The sequence below is a fragment of the Benincasa hispida genome, chromosome 12 (assembly GCF_009727055.1).
Source record: "Benincasa hispida cultivar B227 chromosome 12, ASM972705v1, whole genome shotgun sequence".
Classification (NCBI taxonomy): domain Eukaryota; kingdom Viridiplantae; phylum Streptophyta; class Magnoliopsida; order Cucurbitales; family Cucurbitaceae; genus Benincasa; species Benincasa hispida.
The window spans coordinates 44,654,433-44,674,633 of NC_052360.1; the positions used below are offsets into that span (position 1 = coordinate 44,654,433).

Consider the following 20,201-nt stretch of genomic DNA (forward strand, 5'->3'; position numbering starts at 1 on the left):
TAAGGATTTATTTTGGGCTCAGGCTCTAGGTCCACAGATCCCCTGACCATCCCAACGTCATACACATCTCATAGCATAAACTATAGCATATCAACTCAAATATGCTTAAAAGAGCAAAAGAAGAAACCACTCACAGTGACCTGTCGAGATCTTTCTTCCCAGTTCACCCAGTTTCCCTTGTTCCTTTGTTGGACCCTATTCCAGGTTTAACTTTAAGCTTAGATTACTTATTCTTTCAGGCCTTATCTTAAGACATTCCCTTCTTCAAAAATGTGTGAAAATGTCTTAACTATAATACCTTAAAGTTTCGCCTTGAAATTCCTTGGTGAAAGTTTCGAGTCTCAAGTTTATTCCTTTTGGCTCAACTGTTTCCTCACTGGTGAGCACCTCTCGATTTTCCTTAAATTTGATAGCCTTAGAATTAGAATTTTATCAAAGCAGCCCTTACACTGAAACTACATTTAATTTAGAAACTTTTGGTTCAAAAATCACATGATTTGCACGAGTAGTTTGGAAAAGCTTCTTGTTTGAAGTTAGCTTAGGCGTCTGCCTGTACAACCCTACTCCTTTCGGCACCTTTGCTTGTGCCTTCGCCCGAACAATGCCTTCCTGTCTTCTACAAATATCTCTTATTCTTTCCTTTCTTTGTGGTTTTTATGTACTTAACTGATTTGTGAGTTGAAGTGAGGCACTTTGCCCCTTTTATAGGCGTCTAACCCTTTTCCTTTGCCCAACACCTTTTCCATTGATCATATCCAGGTGTTTTCCTCCTCTTCTGCCAATGCCCAGAACCTTCCACCTCCTCATTGATGTGTCTTTTCCTCACATTATCACCTCAACCTTACATCATCACAAACCAAGGTGTCTTCTTCACCCTCTAGCCAACACATAGCCCTCACATTTGCATGCCTTCTCGTGCCTCCACCTTATTTACTCAAGGTTTAAGATTCCTCCCTATCAAGACACATGTCTAGATGACGACTTGGTATACGTTCATCCAAATTCATATGCGTCCATCTGACTGGCGCAACACACTTATGTTTGGACATCACCCATTGGCGCATAACGCCCTTCAAGCCATTGTCGCCTATCACCTTTCCCTCTACGGAACCTACTAACCTCGGTTATGCCATGTCCAATTAGCGCAACCTTACCTTGTGCATCCCATTAACGCAACTTGGAAGAACTAATATTTGAATATGATTCAAATATAATTTCTATGAATTAGATTCATAGTTATTAAATTTAATGTAAATTTACATTAAATACCATAAAATAAAGAAAAAGAAATATGGTTTATATATTGTATATGATGCAATATTAAAACTATAGGTTATAAATATAATATGATAAGTTAGTTATCATATTTATTAATTATTTGATCATTAAAAATCTTTTTCACAATAACCACCCTTAGTGGGTAGTTGCACGGTTTTATGGCAATTTCGGGATAAAATAAAATTTGATTTCAAAATCTCACACGTCTCATATTATTAACTATCGAGTGACTACATGATAGCATCGAGAGACTATACGATAGTGTTCTTATCTAAATGACTGAGTATTGAGTCTATACGATAGACTTCATCTTCTACAAGACAGTGTTATCGTTTACTCGATCGTCTCCTCATCCACTCTAAATCTTCCCTCAAACCAAAATAAGCTAGAGCCCACCACTACTGGATTCTGACATCGAGAATACCAAGGCAATCTTGTGGTTGTATCCGGTCTGTTCGAGGATTGAGTTTCTACTTGCTGTAGTTCGTGGGAGATCAAGTTGCTCGTTGCGTTTGTGATTGATCGAGGGATATACTTGAAGAAGTGTTCTTCAAAGGTATAGCTTCTTGATCTTTTGTTTTTATTTCAAGAAGCATGCTGTAATTTAAGTTATGTGCATAATTTGTTCTGTTTGACTGTAAACACATGAGTTCTTTCACAATGGAGTTTGGACGATCCGCTTCCGTTCAAAGATCCTTTGTAATTAGAGTTCCTTCAGAAACCAGTTATGAATGTGACGACCGATCAAACGAAACCAACTTAAACAGACGCACCATAACATGCAAGACAAAAATTAAATTCACTTACCCAAGAACTTCGATTACGACAGTAGATGGATGATAGTTTTGCAGAGCGAGATTGAACGACACTTGCACGAGAATTTTGAGTGTGGGATGACCGTTGAGTTTAAGCGCACGAGTATCGTATAGATTAGAAGGGCATTTTTGTAATCCCATACCGTGATAACGTAAGCAGAGGGTCAATTGATAGCTTTTTAAAAAATGGGTATTTGGCATTATAGGCCGAAATATTTGGTCATCAACCCAAATTTCCCAAAACTTTCCTATATTTGTTTCTATCCATGAACATCCTTATAAATAATGCATTTATGCTCTTATATGCTCGATCTACATATACATCCAATCATTCTCTTTCAAAATCAATCACTTGGTAGGTTGTGAGTTATCAATCTAAGCATATACGATTTGATTAAAAAAAAACTTTGGTTCAAATTCTCACATCCACATATTGAACTTATCGTCGCTAAAAATTCTCACATAATCGATAGCTTAAATCAGACGTTATCGAAATGAACCAACAAGCAAGCACTGTGTTGCTGCGCTACTATGTCCTTTGAAACCTCCTGTCCATTGGCGTTGTGCCTAGCATCGCATAGCTAGGCCTTTTGGGGCAATTTGGTCTTTTTGCTGTCTTTTGAACTTGATTGTTCCGGTTGATTCTTAAATACTCCTCTTTATCCTGTTTTGCACTTGAGATGTCCCAATAGTCTCCTAAGCTTGATATCTTGCATATAAGAATGTTTAAACATTAAATTTCTAAGGATTAACCTAGTTTAGGTTGAAAATTTAGCTTTTTCAGGGAGCTATAAGTCGCCACATCATCATCACAAGTACTTTTTCGTTAAGCTTGTTTCAGTTCACGAGTATTTTCTTGTTAAGCTGGTTTCAGTTCTATCTTTTTCGTTTAAGCTCTGATTTTGAGTGATTCAAATTGTGTGGAATTTGTTGTTTCAAGTTCAATGTAATAGTCACTTCAAAATATTTAAATTATTAGTAAATTAATTCAAGTTTGTTATCATCAAAACATTAATTAACTAATTAATTAAAATCAATTAATTTGAGATGAAGGGCTATAAAGCTAACATTCTTAAGTTCTTATTTTAATCTCCCAGTGTGTGATTGACTAGGATTGACACCTCGATTATGAATGCATGTTAATCGCTAAAAGTTCTCGCATAATTCGTAATTGTAATGTGTTGACTATCTAGTAGCAAACATCGATTCATGCCTATGTGTTTTTCACCGCATTACCAATGTCGCATAGTTGGCATGTTCGATTTTGGAATAAAGAACAAATTGGTTAATTAATGGTAATTAACTATTATAGTCTTTCCTTAGATTTTAATGCAAGTGTATGATTAGGTGAGAATTTGTTCCATTTTTTGTTGGTTGGTGCTTAATTTAACTAGGATACAATTCTTAATTAATAATTTTGTTCCATGCTTAATTCGACATTTCTGCATTGAGTAGATCATGTGTTTGTGAATAATTGTTTGAGTTGTCCTATAATCACTTTTACATTTGGGGAATTGCACTTTTCTAGAGCGTATAATTTAATTACTTTCAAAGTTTCAACCACTTTTATTCTTTTATCTCAGAATTCTCTTTCTTCATAATCAAATCTTCCTGACTTACCATTTTTAATTAGAAATTTGGTTATGCAAAACAATTCAAAATTTGGATTAGTCCATAAAACTTTCCTAACCCAAACCCCTGTCGAATCTACAAAATCATAGTTAATAGAAATTTCATTACAATCATGGTGAGAAGTTAAGTAACCCCATGCGTTACAAAACTTAGGATAATATTAGAATGGTTCGTTAATTCTAAATTGATGAGACTTCTTAGTTGTTGATTCTAATTTGAAAAATTTAAATTTCAGTTTAATTGCTAATTAAATTAAATCTATCAAATTATTGAAAATTGATTTTTATTTAAATCTTTAATCTAGGTATTTGGACCATAAAGACATGGTCTCTTTGCATTCCATTTAGGATTTGCAAAAATCCCTACGGGGTCGGGTCCCCGCCCCGATCTCTAGTTTGACCGAGGATGGGGTCAAATCGGGGATCCTAATCGGGTCCCTGGTTGGAGATGGGGAGGGTATCCCCGCTTTGTCCCCCTCCCCAATTAAGTTATATATATATTAATTACAAATATTTATATATATTAAAAAAAAGGGGATGGGTCCTCGTGGGAACCTGTTTTCCAAGTGGGAAATCCTGTCCCTGTCCCTGCCTTTAATTGGCAGGAACGGGGGCGGAGATGGGAAAAATACTCCCGCGGAGATGGGGATGGAGAGTACTCCCGGCCCCACCTTGATCCTATTGTCAATCTTAATTCCATTGAATTCTATTAAGGAGAGGAACCTTATAAAGATTGTATTGATTCTCATCAAAGAAAGGATTAGTTAGGTTATTCAAATAGGCAGACGTAAATTAAACGGTACCCATAACAATTGGCACTATGGATTTTTTTTTATTATTTATTTAAAATTACATTATTTTATAGAAAAGAAAATTCTTGTAAAGTCCGCTTATGCTTCTTGTTGCTGGTTTTTTGGTTGGACATTTGATTTCAAGGAAAATAAGAAAAATAAATGATTAGAAAACCTAGCCCCCTCCGTCTCCCTCTCCCTTGCGTTTTGATCCGCTTCTTCTCTTTTCTTTCTCCGGCGAGATCACGTTTGGCGAAAGGGACTCTTTACGCGGTGTCAACGACACGAGCTTCATCTTCTCTCTTGCCTGCGAAGCCAACCCACGAAGCCAACCCACGCGACCTCCTTCGGTCACTGCGACCATCGGCAAACCAACGACGTTTGGCGACTTCTCAGCAACCCGCGCGACCCAAACACCCTGATAGCAACGTTTTCCCCTCCATTTCGAAAAGGTCCGACACTTACCCATTCTTATTCGGCGTTAGATTTGAGTTACCCACTTCTTAATGGCTCAAAATATGTAGTTTTAAGCATATTCAGACACTAACCAGCAAGTATTCGAGTTGTTTCGGGTAAGATTCAGTGGGTTGAACACTCTAAATTATCTTTTGAACTAGTTTAAGGTTCTTTTAGTTTGTCTTTAACACTTGGAAGCTCTTAGTTGTAGATTTGGATTAGTTTTGGAATTATTCAAACATTTTTCAGCAAGGATTCAAGTCAGTATTAGTGAGTTTTAGGAATTACATCTCTATTTAGACCCTTTCGAATTATATTAAGGTGCTATAAATTAGTTTATAACTCTTGGGTACTTTTTGTTTGTAGTTTAGATTCAAAGTGTTCAAATTGGATTTAAGGTTGTTTTGGGTAAGATTACTCATTCCAAACGCTTTTTGAGTCTATGAATAAGGTTTTGAGCTAAGGGCTCACCTTGGAACCTTGACTTTATTATTTTAGGAGTCTTTCGATTAATTTAGAAGTGTTTTAAAATGTTTAGGTAAGTAGAATTCTACATGTTAGGTTTGGTTGCTTGTGTGTTAGCATGATGTGTGATTTACTCCTATTATGAATAATTATGACTAGGAATAAATCACAAATGAGGCGATTGAAGATTACAGATCTAGGAAGAAGGAATGTGTGCTCTTCATGATCGATTTTGAGAAAGTGTATGATCATGTGGATTGGAATTTCTTGGATAAGATCTTAGAGAAGAATGGTCTTGGGTATAAGTGGAAAATGTGGATGTAGGGGTGCTTGAGAAATGTGAGTTATTCTTTCCTTATTAATGGGAGCCAAGTGGTGACGACTAGAGGCCTTAGGCAGGGAGACCCTCTTTCCCCATTTCTACTCTTCCTTGTGGTAGATGTTCTTGTAGAATCATTGGTAAGTGTGTTGAGGGCAATGTCTTTGAGCCTTTTGAGGTAGGTGAAGATAAGATTTTCGTTTTCCATCTTCAATTTGATAATGATGCACTTTTCTTCTACTCTAGCAAGGAGAACTTGTTCTTCATCTTGAATCATGTTTTTGCCTTCTTTGAAGAGATATCTAGGTTGAGGATTAATATTGGGAAGTATAGTGTTATGGGGATCAATTGTGATGAGGAGAAACTTAGAAGATGGGCTGAGTTGGTGGGTGTGACATTGGGAGTCTTCCCTCTTCTTACCTTGGTCTCCCTCTTGGGAATAATCCTAAGTCGGTTTCTTTGTGGGATCCCGTGGTAAATAAATTTTGAAGTAGGTTAGTTTCCTGAAAATTAAAACATATTTTCTAAAGGTGGCATTCCAATTTATTTCTTTTCCCTTTTCAGAGCCCTGTATGAGGTGTGTAAGAATCTGGAGAGGTTGATGCACGATTTTTGCTCGGAAGGGTTTGAAGAAGGGAAAGGTAAGGGGTCATATTTGATTAGATGGGAGGTTATTGAGATTGTGTCCTTGGGAGGTCTTGAAGTTGGGAATCTTAGGATATGAAACAAAGTTCTGTTAGCCAAATGTTTGTGGCCTTTTTCCTTTGAGCCCAATTCTTTGTGGCGTAGGATTTTTGCTTGTAAACATGGCCCCCATTCTTTCGAGTGGTTGTCCAAGTGGGTCAAAGGCATTCACCAGAATTGTGGAAAGATATTACATAAGAGCTCCCTTCTTTTGTTCCCTTGATTCGTTGTATGGTGGGTAGGAGAGGGACACATACTTTTGGGAAGATCATTGGGTGGGGGAGAGACCTCTTTGTGCTTTGTTCCCTCTTTTGTATTATATGTTGTCCCTAAAAGGTCATTTTGTTATCGACTTTCTCGAGTGGTCTGGGAGCTCTTATGCCTTTTCTTTCGCGTTTTGTTACTTTCTTTCCGATAGGGTGGCGACGGAGGTGGCTGCTCTTCTTTCTTTACTCAAGGGTCACCCCTATAGAAGAGGGAGAAGGGGCATGAGATTCTGAAGCCCCACTCCTTTGGAAGGGTTCTCATGCAAGTTTTTCTTTCACTTTTTGGTTGATCCTTCTCCTGTTGGTTTGTCGGTCTTTACGGTTCTTTGGAGGATTAAGATCCTTAGGAATGTGAGATTCTTTACTTAGCAAGTTTTTCATGGCCATGCTAACTCGATGGGGACCAGCTTGTGAGGAAGTTGCCTTCGCTTGTTGGGTCTTTTTGTTGTATTCTTTATCGAAAGGCGAAGGAAGACTTGGACCATATTCTCTGGTGCTGTGATTTTGCAAGTAGCATTTGGGAGTCTTTCCTTCGAACATTTGGTGTGATATATATTCGTCATAGCCATGTTAGCACTATGATTGAGGAGTTCCTCCTCAATCTGTCTTTTGGGGAGAAGGGTGGTTTTCCATGGCTTGCGGGAGTGTGCGGATTATTTGAGTTTTGTGAAGTGAGTGGAATAGTAGGGTGTTTAGGGGTGTGGAAAGGAATCCTATGGAGATGTGGTCCATCGTTTTCTTTCACGTCCCTTTGTGGGCTTTGATTTTGGAGACCTTTTGTAACCATAGACACTATTTTGCATAGTTGGAGTCTCTCCCTGTAGAGGGTGCCATCTTTTTTGTGGGCTTATTCTTTGTATGACTGTTTGTTCTTTCATTTTTCTCAATGAAAGTAGTAGTTTTCATAAAAAAAAGAGATTAATTATGACTTGGGTTATCTTGAAATAGTGATGTGTTCTGATGTGGTTGAGCACACCTGGATGCCCGTTGTGTTGATCTTATAATGTATAATATGCTAAACTGCTATTATGTGTCTCTGTGAATATAAACATGTTTGTGGAGATGTTTGAACATATTATGTGTCTCTGTGAATATAAACATGTTTGTGGAGATGTTTGAACATACATATGTTTAATGTTGAAAGCATAATATTGTTTTATGTGGTTTTGGCATAAAGCATGTTTTAGGGTAGCATTGATGGCCTCGTTGTTTTAGTTAGGGTTGGTGCGATGAGTTTAGAAAGGAAAGTATTAAAATTCTTGAGAACATCAATGGCCTTTGGTGGAATCAGTTGGGGCTGATGAAGAGGTCATTGGCCTTGGATAAAATTAGTTAGGGCTGATAGAGTGTCGGTGGTTCTGAAGTAATCAGTTAGGGTCGACAGAGACTGTCGGTGGCCATGGATGATGTTAGTGGGGTCAACGAAGAGCATTGATGCCCTTGGATAAAGTCAGTTGGAGCTGACATGGAATGTTGGTGGCCTTGGACACAATCAGTTGGGGTAAATGTGTCTTGAAGGATTTAGTTTCAAAAAGTTCTGTGTAAGTTAAATTTAAGTATTGAGCGAACTTGAGAAGCTTGATTAAAAATTAAGTATGCATTATATGATGAGTGAATTTATGAGTTTATCGTGTTGTAATTGATATTTACTATTCATGTATAGTGACCATGTGTAATGGTATAACTGTTATGTATTTTGCAATGGTTGCTTATATGTTGTTTGGTGGCCTTTCAAGTGTGGGCTACTTACCAGTTACTGGTACATGACATGTTGTGTATTGACCCCCCACTAGATTTCGTGTTGATGAGTATGACTTTGTTGATGCTGAAGAGGGAGCTTGAGAAAGATTGACCATTGGGTTTGTTTTGTTTGTTTTGTTTCTTTTCCAAAGTTTATTCTACTTAAGAACTTTTGGAAGTCGATAATTGTGGTTGCCCTGGAATTGGGTGGTTGTAATAGATTTTAGTTGAGTTGTTTTGTTTCAAGGATTGGTTTGAGATTGACTTTAGCTTGAGTTGGTTAGTTATGTTGCATATTAGAAAATTTGGGGAAGTTCTGTTGAATATGATTAGAAAGTGTTTCGAATATTAGTTTTCTTGATTGGATTTGTAGTTAAACTGTTTTTCAGGTGTTTTGCACGTACATAGTGTTTATGGTTGTGTAGTTATGTTGCGAAATTTTTCTAAAGCATCATAAACAGTAGAGTTGGTTAAAGGGTAAATTTTGGTAATGTTCTCTAGTTGTGTTGAGATTTGGGGGTGTTACAAGTTGCCTGTGGTTGTCTTCATCATCTAGCTAAAAATCTTACATCAATTCACTGTTCCTTGTGCTCTCAGACATTTTTTAGCCTAGAAGTCTTTGATTGGAAGTGAAGGATCGGGAATTTTGCACAAGATTCTTAGGCGTCCAGTGGGGAATGGAGAACACTGATGTGTTCTTGGGTTTGCATGACTTTCTTGAGCGCATGCGTCAACCATCTGCCTCAGATTTCGTCAAATCCATTAAAAGGTTAATTTGCTTCTTATGTGCAAATTATAGGATATTTATTGACTTCAATTAGTTTTATTGTGATATTTCCTTCAAATTTCATCTGATTTCTTTACACATTAATTACAATACTTGCTCATTGTTCCTTTTCTCAGTCCTTTGCCTGGACCTTGAGTTTTTTTCTATCTAATTCGGTTCGTTTTCTTTAAGCATGTTTTAATTAAGAGTTCCTTTTGGGGAAAATTCACATGGTTTTTGATAATTGAGATAAAATTGGACTTAGTTGTGCGAGTTAAACTCAGTGCCTGTGATTTTTAGTTGATGATGTTATTTTAACATTTGAGATAAGTATTAATTACTTAATTTGATGAAGTTGTCACTAGAGATGAATCTCCTCATTTGGGCTTTTTGTTTTAGTTGCCATCCGTTTTTATAGATTCAAATTCCTGCCCATGAAAACTAAAACCAATCTCTTCATTTTCTTCTAGAAGGAGAAAAACACTCTCATTAACGGAAATTTAGATCACATATTCTTGGTAGGAAATAACATTTTCCAATCTCTGACGGAAAAGAACTTGTAGTTAGTGCCTAGTGATGGAGTTTAGTTTTAATGTTACGTACAAGACAACCTTCAAGAGGAGGACATATTGGTTAAGGCATTGGATATAACCGATTGGTTATTAGTTGAAGATCCTTTAATATCACCTACTTGAGACAGTATAATAATTAATACCTTAAGTGACTTACCAGCTAAGAATTTGGACTATGGGCTTTGGGCAATTTCAGTTTCAAACTTGTTTTGTACACTGGGGGTTCATAAGATTTCTACGCCTAATATATACATGCATGGATGTGTATATATCTATGAGTGTGCTTCAATTTTTCGAGCTTTAGATCGATATTGTTTTGTTACTATGTACTGAAAGAGTTGGGCAGTGATTACTAACATTTTTATTCTCTCTTTAGAGTCAAGTCTTTAGCATGTTAGAGGACATTGATTGTTGAGTTTGAATAGTAATATACATATGCATAAAGTTTTGACTGAACACTTTATATTGGCAGCTTTATTGTGTCATTTTCGAATAATGCTCCCGACCCTGAAAGGGATAGTGCTTCTGTCCAAGAATTCTTTGCCAAAATGGAGGGAGCTTTCAGAGCTCATCCACTTTGGTCTGGTTGCTCAGAAGAAGAGCTGGAAAGTGCTGGTGAAGTAAGTTCACTACTTTTGAGCATGTTACATCTTTGTAATTGACAATTATCTATTTATCACCTCAATATTGAGAATGAGGCGAATAATTAATTTTCAGTGGGTAAAAGATCTGGACTAGGAGACTTCAGTTTTAAAATATAATGTATAGTACATTTGATATTTGTCAAATATAGAAGTAAAACAAACCTACCTGAAAATGAGTAAGGCACATACTGATCCCATCCTCATATATTTAACAAAATTAATAAAATTAATGATATTAAAAAAAACCAAAACCAAGATCTTTTTATCTTGGTGCATATTTTTAGCAAACTTGCAAATAGTTTTCTAAAGGGATCATTTATTGTGTGAATTTGCAATAGCACAGGCTTTACGTCCAAAGTATTTGTTGCTTTAGTGATATTTATTATTTCTAACATTTATTCTATTTTCTAATGCGCCCCTGTCTATTAAATACAGGGATTGGAGAAGTATGTCATGACAAAGTTATTTTCTCGTGTCTATGCTTCACTTGCAGATGATGTCAAAATAGATGAACAACTTTCTGAAAAAATGGCATTGATTCAACAGTTCATTAGACCAGAAAATTTGGATATCAAACCAAATTTCCAAAATGAAACATCATGGTTGGTGAGTAAAGGTCAAAGTCATCTTCATATAATTTTTGCACTATTCATCTCCTCTCTCTTAAACTTTAGATCCTCCTGATTATTTATTTGCGCATAAATCATACTTTGAAGTTGGTTCTTTTGATACATTTTGCCAGCATTTTTAAGGTTTTTTCATCAAGTGATACTCTATCCAGCGAATTTAACTGAAATTTGCAGAATATCTTCTCTCCCTTGGCTTATCATCTATGAAAGTTTTGCATTTTTTATTTGGACATTCAAGTATACATTAAAAAATGTGTCGCAAATAATTTTTCTGTAGCTTTGTTGCTTCCGTATTCTTGGGTAATGCCAAAGTGTAGATGGAATTGTTAGTGAACCAATTCTCAGATCAGCTGTTGGCTACTCATAATGAAAAGAAAAGAAGTTTCCATAAACGTTATAATTTAATGTATATTTACTTTAAATGATTATGAAAGCCCAGGTTCTGGACAATTCTCTTGAGTTATATTTTTGGTTTTCCATGAGGAATTGGTAGGAGAAGACGATGAAATTTATAACTTTTTGAGACATTGCTGTTATGGAAATATGGTTCTTAATTGGTAGGAGAGAGACGATGAAATTCATAACTTTTTGAGACATTCCTGTTATGGAAATATGGTTCTTACTCTCAACTCTGATAAAAGTTAATTCAATTTTTATTTTTTTAACACCTTGTCTTTAATAAATAAAACTTTCTTTACTGAATTAGGTCATACCTCACATTTTAGTATGTGGAATTTTCCACCATTTGAATCGTTGCAGGTCACTTATACAAGTCTCACCTACATGTTTACATTTTATTGACAGCTTGCTCAGAAAGAACTCCTCAAGATTAACATGCACAAAGCTCCAAGAGACAAACTTGTGTGTCTTCTCAGTTGTTGTAAGGTCATCAGCAACCTGCTATTTAATGCTTCTATTGCTTCAAATGAGAATCTTCCGGGGGCTGATGAATTCCTTCCCGTCCTCATTTATGTTATCATAAAGGTGATGCATAATATAATTAAATGTCTCTTTTCACACTATAGCATGTATTCTTACATGTCAGCATTTGATAATATGGTATTTTTTCATCGAACACGAACAAACTTTAGTCATCTCTATTTGGCATTAAACTGAAAAGTCGGTTGTATATACTACATAATTATTTGTTTTGTATCTTAAAACATAGCTATTGTAGTATACAATGTAGAAACTTATCACACCATGCTCATAAATGTGTTTTTCGTGCACAATCTCTTGTAGGCAAACCCTCCACAACTGCACTCAAATTTATTGTATATACAACGATACAGGGGACAATCCCGATTAACTGGAGAAGCAGCATATTTTTTCACAAACATACTCTCTGCCGAGTCATTTATCTTAAACATTGATGCAAAGGCCCTCTCAATGGAAGAAATTGAGTTCGAAAAAAACATGGAATCAGCTCAAGCACTCCTATCTGGGCTCTCTAGTGATGTTGAAGCTCTTTCTAACAAAAGTAACTTGAATGAAGGGGTTGTTCATTCATCAGAACTAGTAGAAACCAGTTCTCAAGCTTCTGTTGAGCCTGCAGTTAGACCTAAGTCCACTGAAGCGAAGCCTAGAACTGAGGCACCACTTGCCAAAGATCAGTCAGCAGTAATGGAAGCTCCATCGCTCTCGGATTTGGAGAATAAGGGAGCAGCTATTCTTTTAAATGATCAGACAGGAGGAAGGCAAGCATTCCGAGATTATCCATATTTGTTTTCTCAAGTTGGGGATCTTACATTTAAGGACGTCGAAGAGCTTCTCAGTCAATACAAACAACTTGTTTTCAAGTACGTTTCCCTTTCTAGAGGACTGAGTGTCACAACTGCATTTTCATCTTATTCAAATTCTGAAATGCATTCCCAACATCATCCCGAGTCTTTCAAAGAACCTGAAGATGTTAGAGATGTGACATCGAATGATGAGTCAGCTGGAGAGAGGCATAGGTTAATTGATGGCTCAGATGGAACCTCGCTGTTTGGAGAAGAAAATGTCAGATCAGGGTTACCACAAGACAAGGTAGTACTACCTCAACATGAAGGAAACGAGGAAACATCTCAGTCCTAGCACATTCAACAACTTTTGTGGGGTCAATCAATTAATTGTTTTCAGTCTGGTAATTGTTTTCAGTCTGGTTATCTTGCTTTGCTTCCTCAAATTTCTGCCCATCAGCAATGAGTAAATCTCATGTGTAGGAGGATATGATCTTTACGTAGATGATGATTAATGGCAATAAAAAATCAACCAAGAAAATTTAGCCTTGATTTTGGATCCGGCGATGGCCAGGAAATCAGATCCTCCTCCACGAAGACAAACTAATGGCTACCGGACTCTCAAAATTTCTTCCTGGCCTGTTTCCACAAGTATGTCTCTATATTTTCCTTCACTTGTAACATTGTAGCAATTTCATTCCGAGCATATTAATAAATTTATAGATTGAAAAAACTAGACTTTATATCAATATACGTTGAAATTTTTTTAATCCAATCTTGTATAATTATTTAGTTCTGGAAAATTAAGCTTATTTTGTTATTAGCTTTCTACTTGCATTTGTCCATTTTTGAGAACTAAAAATGTAGTCTTTTAGGCTTCGTTGAGTAATAATTTGGTTTTTTGTTTTTGTTACAATAATGCTTTCTTAAGTAAATAGTTGAATTTTTAGGCAAATTTCAAAAACAAAAGCTTTTTGAAAGTTACTTTTTTTAGTTCTCAAAATTTGGTTTGGTTTTTTAAACCATTGGTGAAAAGTAGATAACAAAGGAAGAAAAATTTAGAGGTAGTAGTGTCCATAGGCTTATTTTTCAAAAACAAAAACAAAAAGAAAATGATCACTGCACGGGATGTTAAAGAAACATGATTTTGTTTTTGGAATTGGACTAAGCATTCAAATATGTAAATCTTTCCTTAAAAGAAAGGTGGATTGGCCTTTGCAATTGGACATTTTGGACAGAATTGACAACCTGAGTTGGAACCTTTCTTTCCCTTTGATTGTGACCTCTGTTGGCCTTTTGTATTCGAACTTAGCCTGATGGAAGGGTAAAAAAGAACTCGCACCTAACACTAGGGTGTACATTGGTCTGTCGGTATGACTTTAGGAGAAAAATGGAATTGGAAACTGACAAAAAAAAGGTGTGAAATTTGACCAACGGTCGGTCAGTTTTGTTATTTTTTTGTTATTTTGTTATTTTTTAAAAAATTAATTTTATACAATCAAAGCCATGAAGAATGGAAAGGAAAGATGAATTGATGAAATGTTGTTGTTGAGTTGACATAATTTGTAACGTTTTTAAATTTAAGTTCATTTTTTTAATAAAAAAAATTTAAGGCTAAATCATATAAAAGGCCATTATACTTTGTACTTTGTGTAAAAAAATACTCTTGAACTTTCAAAAGTTAAAAAAAAATCCTTAAACTTCCAAAATGAGTTAAAAAAATACCTCTACCATTAGTTTTGGATAAAAAGTGCTAGTATTTTGTATAAAAAGTATTGAACTTTCAAAAGTTTAAAAAATATCCTTAAATTTTAAAAGAAGTTAAAAAAATACCCTTGTTGTTGTATGACATATGCCCTTGATATACTTTTTTATTTTTCATCTTTTTTCCCTCCCTTTTTCAATACTGTTGTACTCTTGTTAAGTGTTTGACATCCGTTTATTTAAAATAAATAAATAAATTTAACTGTATACTTTAGTTAAGGTATATGGACTATAATAAGAAGAAAGAGAATAAAGTAAATACTAAGAGATTTTAGGACTTAAATGTTTTATCAAAGTTGTACATTAGTAGTTGAGTGTGCGGTAATAGTCAAATATATTTTTTATTCAATTATTTATCCTTTTGGTATGTTTTAAGGGGAGAATTTGATTTTGAAATTTTGTGAGATTTTATGATTTAATTCAAATTTTTTATTTATATTTTAGTTGATGAGAAAATTGGTGTAAGTGAAAAATTGGAAAAGTAATAGACAAATGATAGTATCTATATGGAAAAAAAAATGAGGATATCTATATAATTTGTTTTAAAATTGGTTCTTTTCGAACTTAAGAATTATGGTGTATTTCAAACGAAAAATCTAACCACCTAAAACAAGGATCCAATCTCATGAATTTGAATTTTGAATATAAGTAAATAAACAAATAAAACTATTTAAGTCAAAGTAACCAATCCAATCTAATTTAGTTTTTCTTAACAAATATCTAAAATAATATCATACAAACAAAAATAACTTAAGGGCTACAAAATTTAGCAAAACATAATTAGAAATTAACGTTTGAAAACTAGAAAAGTACCGCTAGTTTGGGAAATTTGTATGGATGACCCAAAATGAAGGGCTTAAATGAAATTTAGCCAATTTTTCAGATTTTCAATGATATATGGCCTTTTGCTTGCATCAGCAACGTGTGAATTTATCGTATTGCCCCCCAAATGATATATGGCCTTTTACTACTTTGAAGGATGAATGGGAAGCAACTGTTCATTCGACATGGTGGAACATGGGATGATAGCAAACAGTGCTATGATGGAGGTGTTTTGAAGGGCATCATGGTGTCAAGTACATGGAGGTACCAAGAACTAGAAGACAGAGTTTACAAAATAGTAAGGTTCAATCGATTTAAATTCAACATTGTAATGAGGGTCCAGTATAAGATGGACATGTATGGACCTATGGTGTGCCTAAAAGACGATGACGACATTATTTTTCTATTGGTTGAGTTGGATCAAATAGACCTTATGTCAATGTTGAGAGGAAGATTGAAGATAGAACCGTAGATGAAATACAGAAAAACATGCAGAGAAAGAGACAAAACATCATGCAGAACAATATGCAGAATATGATACAGAACAACACAATGTTTGTGAGTCGGACATTTTCCCTTACGTGGTGTCAATGGGAAATGACGACACTAATCCATGGGATTCAGGTATTACACGACATTATATTGAACGAGAGAGGATTCGTTATAGAAGAAGTGGATGAACCTGTGGATATTGATCTTAATGGTAATTGTAGAGGTGATGGGGATGCACCAAACATTGAGGATATTGGGTGAGGTATAATTGTAAATAAGACAACACTGAGTTCGATGTGGGTTATATTGGGGTTGATGCTCTAAATCTCGTAGGGTTCAGTAGTTTGTAATTATATTGTATAAACATTTTATTTATTTAATAAAATATGAGATATTTTATTTGACATTTAGTAGCATTAAACCCACAAATGAATAAACTAACATCCAAGGTTATCATCTGTAGCTTAAACATGTATGTAGAGACATACAGGTGGATCATGTTTAAGTGATAACCTAAATAGTTTGTACTAGATGGATAAGGCTGGATACTTTATCCTGGTGACACTAGGACTCGCTTTGTAGATTTTACAATTGTTGTATAGTGCTACAAATGATCTGATCCTAATCATTCATGTGGAGACATGAAAGCGGGGGTATTCTATATAAAAGAGTTTATATAAGACTGGATCACGAAATGACTAGTCTCATTATATAACGTTGTTCATAATAAAGACTTACATTTTATCAGGATGACCATAAGTGACATGATCTAAATCTTGGGTGAGTTGTGAACTTCTATTTATGAAGGTGATCCTTTGATTTGTATGGGTGAGAGTGACCAGATCGCAGACTCAATAAGTCTACCATTTTGGGGATTTGTATGATTTGAGAGCTAGGAATACAACTACACAAGAAGGAATTTACTTCTTCCCCAATATCGAAGTAAATAGATAAATTAAGAATTGATTCCGAGGTTTGAACAATGTGGCGCCACACCCTTTCCTGGCTCGAGAAGGGTTTTGGTCATAGTTGGACTATGATCTATTGTACATTAGAGGGATCAGTGGTACTTAAGAAATTAGATGTAACTACAGGGGCAAAACAATAATTTTGGTCTAGCTGTACTTACGAGTAATTTGTGAAGGTTTATAGCGCTGTTGATTGGTTATATCCAATGGACACAAAAATATATTTGTAGTGCGAAGAGTGCAGCTGTCGATCTTTAGTGGAGTGCCCGACAGTTAATGGATGTCGAATAATTTAATTAAAGAGTTTAATTAATTATTCAAGTACTGTTGAAGCTTCAAGCTACAGGTCCATGAGGTCTCCTCTATAGCTCAAATGGGGATTTATAGACCGTTTTGGCTATATACAACCTGATCCTCTTTTATGTCTCCACATAAGGTTTAAGTATTCATATTATAGCTAGGGGTTCGTTAGTTTATTGGATTTTAGGCTTTACAATTTACATATTCAATAACAACTTTATTGAATAAACCTCAATAACATCTTTATTGCAAATGGAATATGTTTAATTTTACAACCGGCGAGTTTTAGGACTTACAACCTAACAGAACCGTATATTAGTTTTGTCCGAACGAGAGACACTATCATGCAACCACACGTTTACAGAAACATGCAACGGAAGAAAACAGGATCATTAAGCATTCTAATTCTTCAATTTTTTACATCAAATAAAGCATGTTCATAGGGTATCAAGAGGGTTTCATTACATACCTTTGAAGATCCTCTTCAAACTCAAAATTCAGCTGCAATCCTTTCCAATTCTTGCTGTGGACTACCACTAGAGTTTTTCCCTCTTATTCTCTAAGAGCCTTAGATTGAGTTGTGGAACTCAAAACAAGCTTAAACTTAAAATTCTTCTATCGTTTCTCTCTGTCTCAAAATCAATTAACTTGGCAAAGAAGAAGAAAATTTTCTTTTCTATATGCCAAATATAATTACCACCCATTTATGTAGGTGGAGAGAAAAGAAGGGGAAGGGAGTTGTAACTCCCTCCCTTATTATTCAAATAATAATTAATATAAATATGATAACTAACTTATCATATTTTATATATATATATATAATTATATGTTATATCAAATATAACATATAACCTATAGTTTTAATATTGTATCACATACAATATAAGCTATAATTTCTTTTCCCTCTTATATAACATTTAATTTAAATCATATTTATATTAAATTAACAACTATGAATCCAATTCATAGAAACTTTCATAGAAACTATATTTGAATTTATTCAAATATTTATTTCCTCTCATTAAGCTATGGTGTATTTACTATAATGTATCAGATACATTATAACAATTATACCACATATAATTGAATCAAATTAATTATATCATATATAATTAAATCCCTCTATTAATTTGAACAATTCAAATTTATCCAAAAACTAATTCTCAATTAATCCTATTGAGCTACCAAAGAGATCTCGTAGACCTGTAGCTTGAAGCTCCAACGATACATGAATAATTAATTAAACTCTTTAATTAAATTATTCACCATCCGTTAACTGTCGGGCACTCCATTAAAGACCGACAACTGTACTCTTCGCACTACAAATATATTTCTATGTCCATTGGATATAACCAATCAACAGTACGATGACCCTTCACAAATTGCTCGTAAGTACAACTAGGCCAAATTATCGTTTTTACCCCTGTAGTTACATCTAACTCCTTAAGTACCACTGATCCCTCTAATGAACAATAAATCATAGTCCAACTATGACTAAATCTCTCTCGGACTAGGAAAGGGTGTGGCGCCACATTGTTCAATACCCGGAATCAGCTCTTAAAGGAGCAATTTATCTACTTATCCCTGCCTCGGGGAAGGAGTGAATATCATCTTGTGTAGCTGTGTTCTCAACTCTCCAATCAGAAGAATCCCCAAAATGGTAGGCTTGTTGAGTTGTCAATCTGGCCACTCTCACCCATACAAATCAAAGAATCGCCCTCATAGGCAGAAGTTCACAACTCACTCAGGATTCAGGTCATGTTACCTATGGTCATCTTGGTGAAATGTAAGTCTCTATTATGAACGACGTTATATAATGAGACTAAACATTTCGTGGTCCGGTCTTATACAAACTCCTTTGTATAGAATATCCCCGCTCACATGTCTATACATGAATGATCAGGATCAGATCATTTGTAACACTTTACAACAATTGTAGCACCTACAAAGTGGGTCATACTCGTAGTGTAACCAGGATAAGGTATCCAACCTTTTCTATCTACTACAGACCATTTAGGTTATCACTTAAACATGATCCACCTGTATGTCTCTACATATATGTTTAAGTTACAAAGATAACCTGGGATGTTAGTTTATTGGTTTGTGGTTAATGCAACTAAAATATATGATATTTTATAGACCAGGAATAAAATATCATATATTTTATTAAATACACAATGAGTTTGTTCAATAATATTTACAAATTATATGACCCTATGAGATTTAGGAAATCAAACCCAACATGAATGATGTAGACAAGTACCAATGGGTCAAAGCCATGGATTTTCAAATGGGTCTATGTACTCCAATTCAGTATGGGAGCTTGTAGATCCCCCTAAAGGGGTCAAACCCATAGGATGCAAATGGATCTATAAAAGAAAGAGAGATGTAGCTGGAAAGGTACAGACCTTCAAAGCTAGACTTGTAGGAAAGGGTTATACTTGGAGGGAAGAGGTTAACTATGATGAAACTTTTTCCCCTGTTGCTATGAAAAGTCTATAAGAATTTTCTTGTCCATAGCCATATATTATTGTAGGGAACAGATCCCGCAACATAAATGTTTTGTTAGAACGCCTTGTACCCCGTGATTCGATTTTTACAAAAGCATAATCATTAAACTAAAACAAAATATAAACATGTAAATTAGCATGTTGAAGGGAAAAGATCAGAACGATTCTTACCTTTGTAGGTTCCCAAGTGCCACGAGCAATCCTCTCCTAGTTCCAATGAACGGATCTCCGAACGATCTTGATAACGAACAACTTCTTATACACACTACCACGAGAGTAACCTCGTTATTCTCTAGGATTTCAATAGAGAGATATGTGGTATCCAACTATTGGGAGATGGAGAGGAGAAAAGGATTTTGGAGAATTGAGAGAATTCTTTTTTTATGACTTTAGAAAAAAATTCTGCACAATAACACTAGAGAGTTGTGTATTGTCAAACTTTCTCTATTAGGATCCTTGTGTTGTTGACAAAGGGCCATGGGGAGGTCTTTATATAGAGAATGGCCACGTCCATCTCCTAATATTTTTTTTTATAATTAATTAAATAACACTTATTTAACTAATTAGC

At 35.1% G+C, this 20,201-nt stretch overlaps 1 protein-coding gene across 5 annotated transcripts; it reads left to right on the forward strand.

Annotated features, from left to right (window-relative positions):
• The first annotated feature begins 4,614 nt into the window (after window positions 1–4,614).
• On the forward strand, window positions 4,615–16,140 carry LOC120067224 (vacuolar protein sorting-associated protein 9A-like). 5 transcript variants are annotated; one of them, XR_005478946.1, is made up of 7 exons: window positions 4,615–4,967; window positions 9,043–9,214; window positions 10,256–10,403; window positions 10,863–11,033; window positions 11,861–12,040; window positions 12,299–13,428; window positions 15,520–16,140. XR_005478946.1 is itself a non-coding variant. In XM_039018736.1 (7 exons), the coding sequence occupies exons 3-7, from the start codon at window positions 9,123–9,125 to the stop codon at window positions 13,130–13,132; spliced, it is 1,425 nt and encodes a 474-aa protein (XP_038874664.1). In that variant the 5' UTR covers window positions 4,615–4,967; window positions 6,320–6,396; window positions 9,043–9,122; the 3' UTR covers window positions 13,133–13,580. The 5 variants fall into 5 exon arrangements, 4 of the variants coding, with proteins under 4 accessions (XP_038874664.1, XP_038874667.1, XP_038874663.1 ...); XM_039018736.1 differs by lacking the exon at window positions 15,520–16,140 and adding an exon at window positions 6,320–6,396 and having other exon boundaries at window positions 12,299–13,580; XM_039018739.1 differs by lacking the exon at window positions 15,520–16,140 and having other exon boundaries at window positions 12,299–13,181; window positions 13,261–13,580.
• The last annotated feature ends 4,061 nt before the right edge of the window (window positions 16,141–20,201 follow it).

What these genes read in the sequence shown, in the direction of transcription:
- LOC120067224 (XM_039018736.1), top strand. Translation starts at nt 9,123, where the DNA reads ATGGAGAACACTGATGTGTTCTTGGGTTTGCATGACTTTCTTGAGCGC. An exon ending in AGCTGGAAAGTGCTGGTGAA is followed by an intron (nt 10,404 to 10,862) that starts GTAAGTTCACTA and finishes TATTAAATACAG; the next exon opens with GGATTGGAGAAGTATGTCAT. An exon ending in TCATTTATGTTATCATAAAG is followed by an intron (nt 12,041 to 12,298) that starts GTGATGCATAAT and finishes AATCTCTTGTAG; the next exon opens with GCAAACCCTCCACAACTGCA.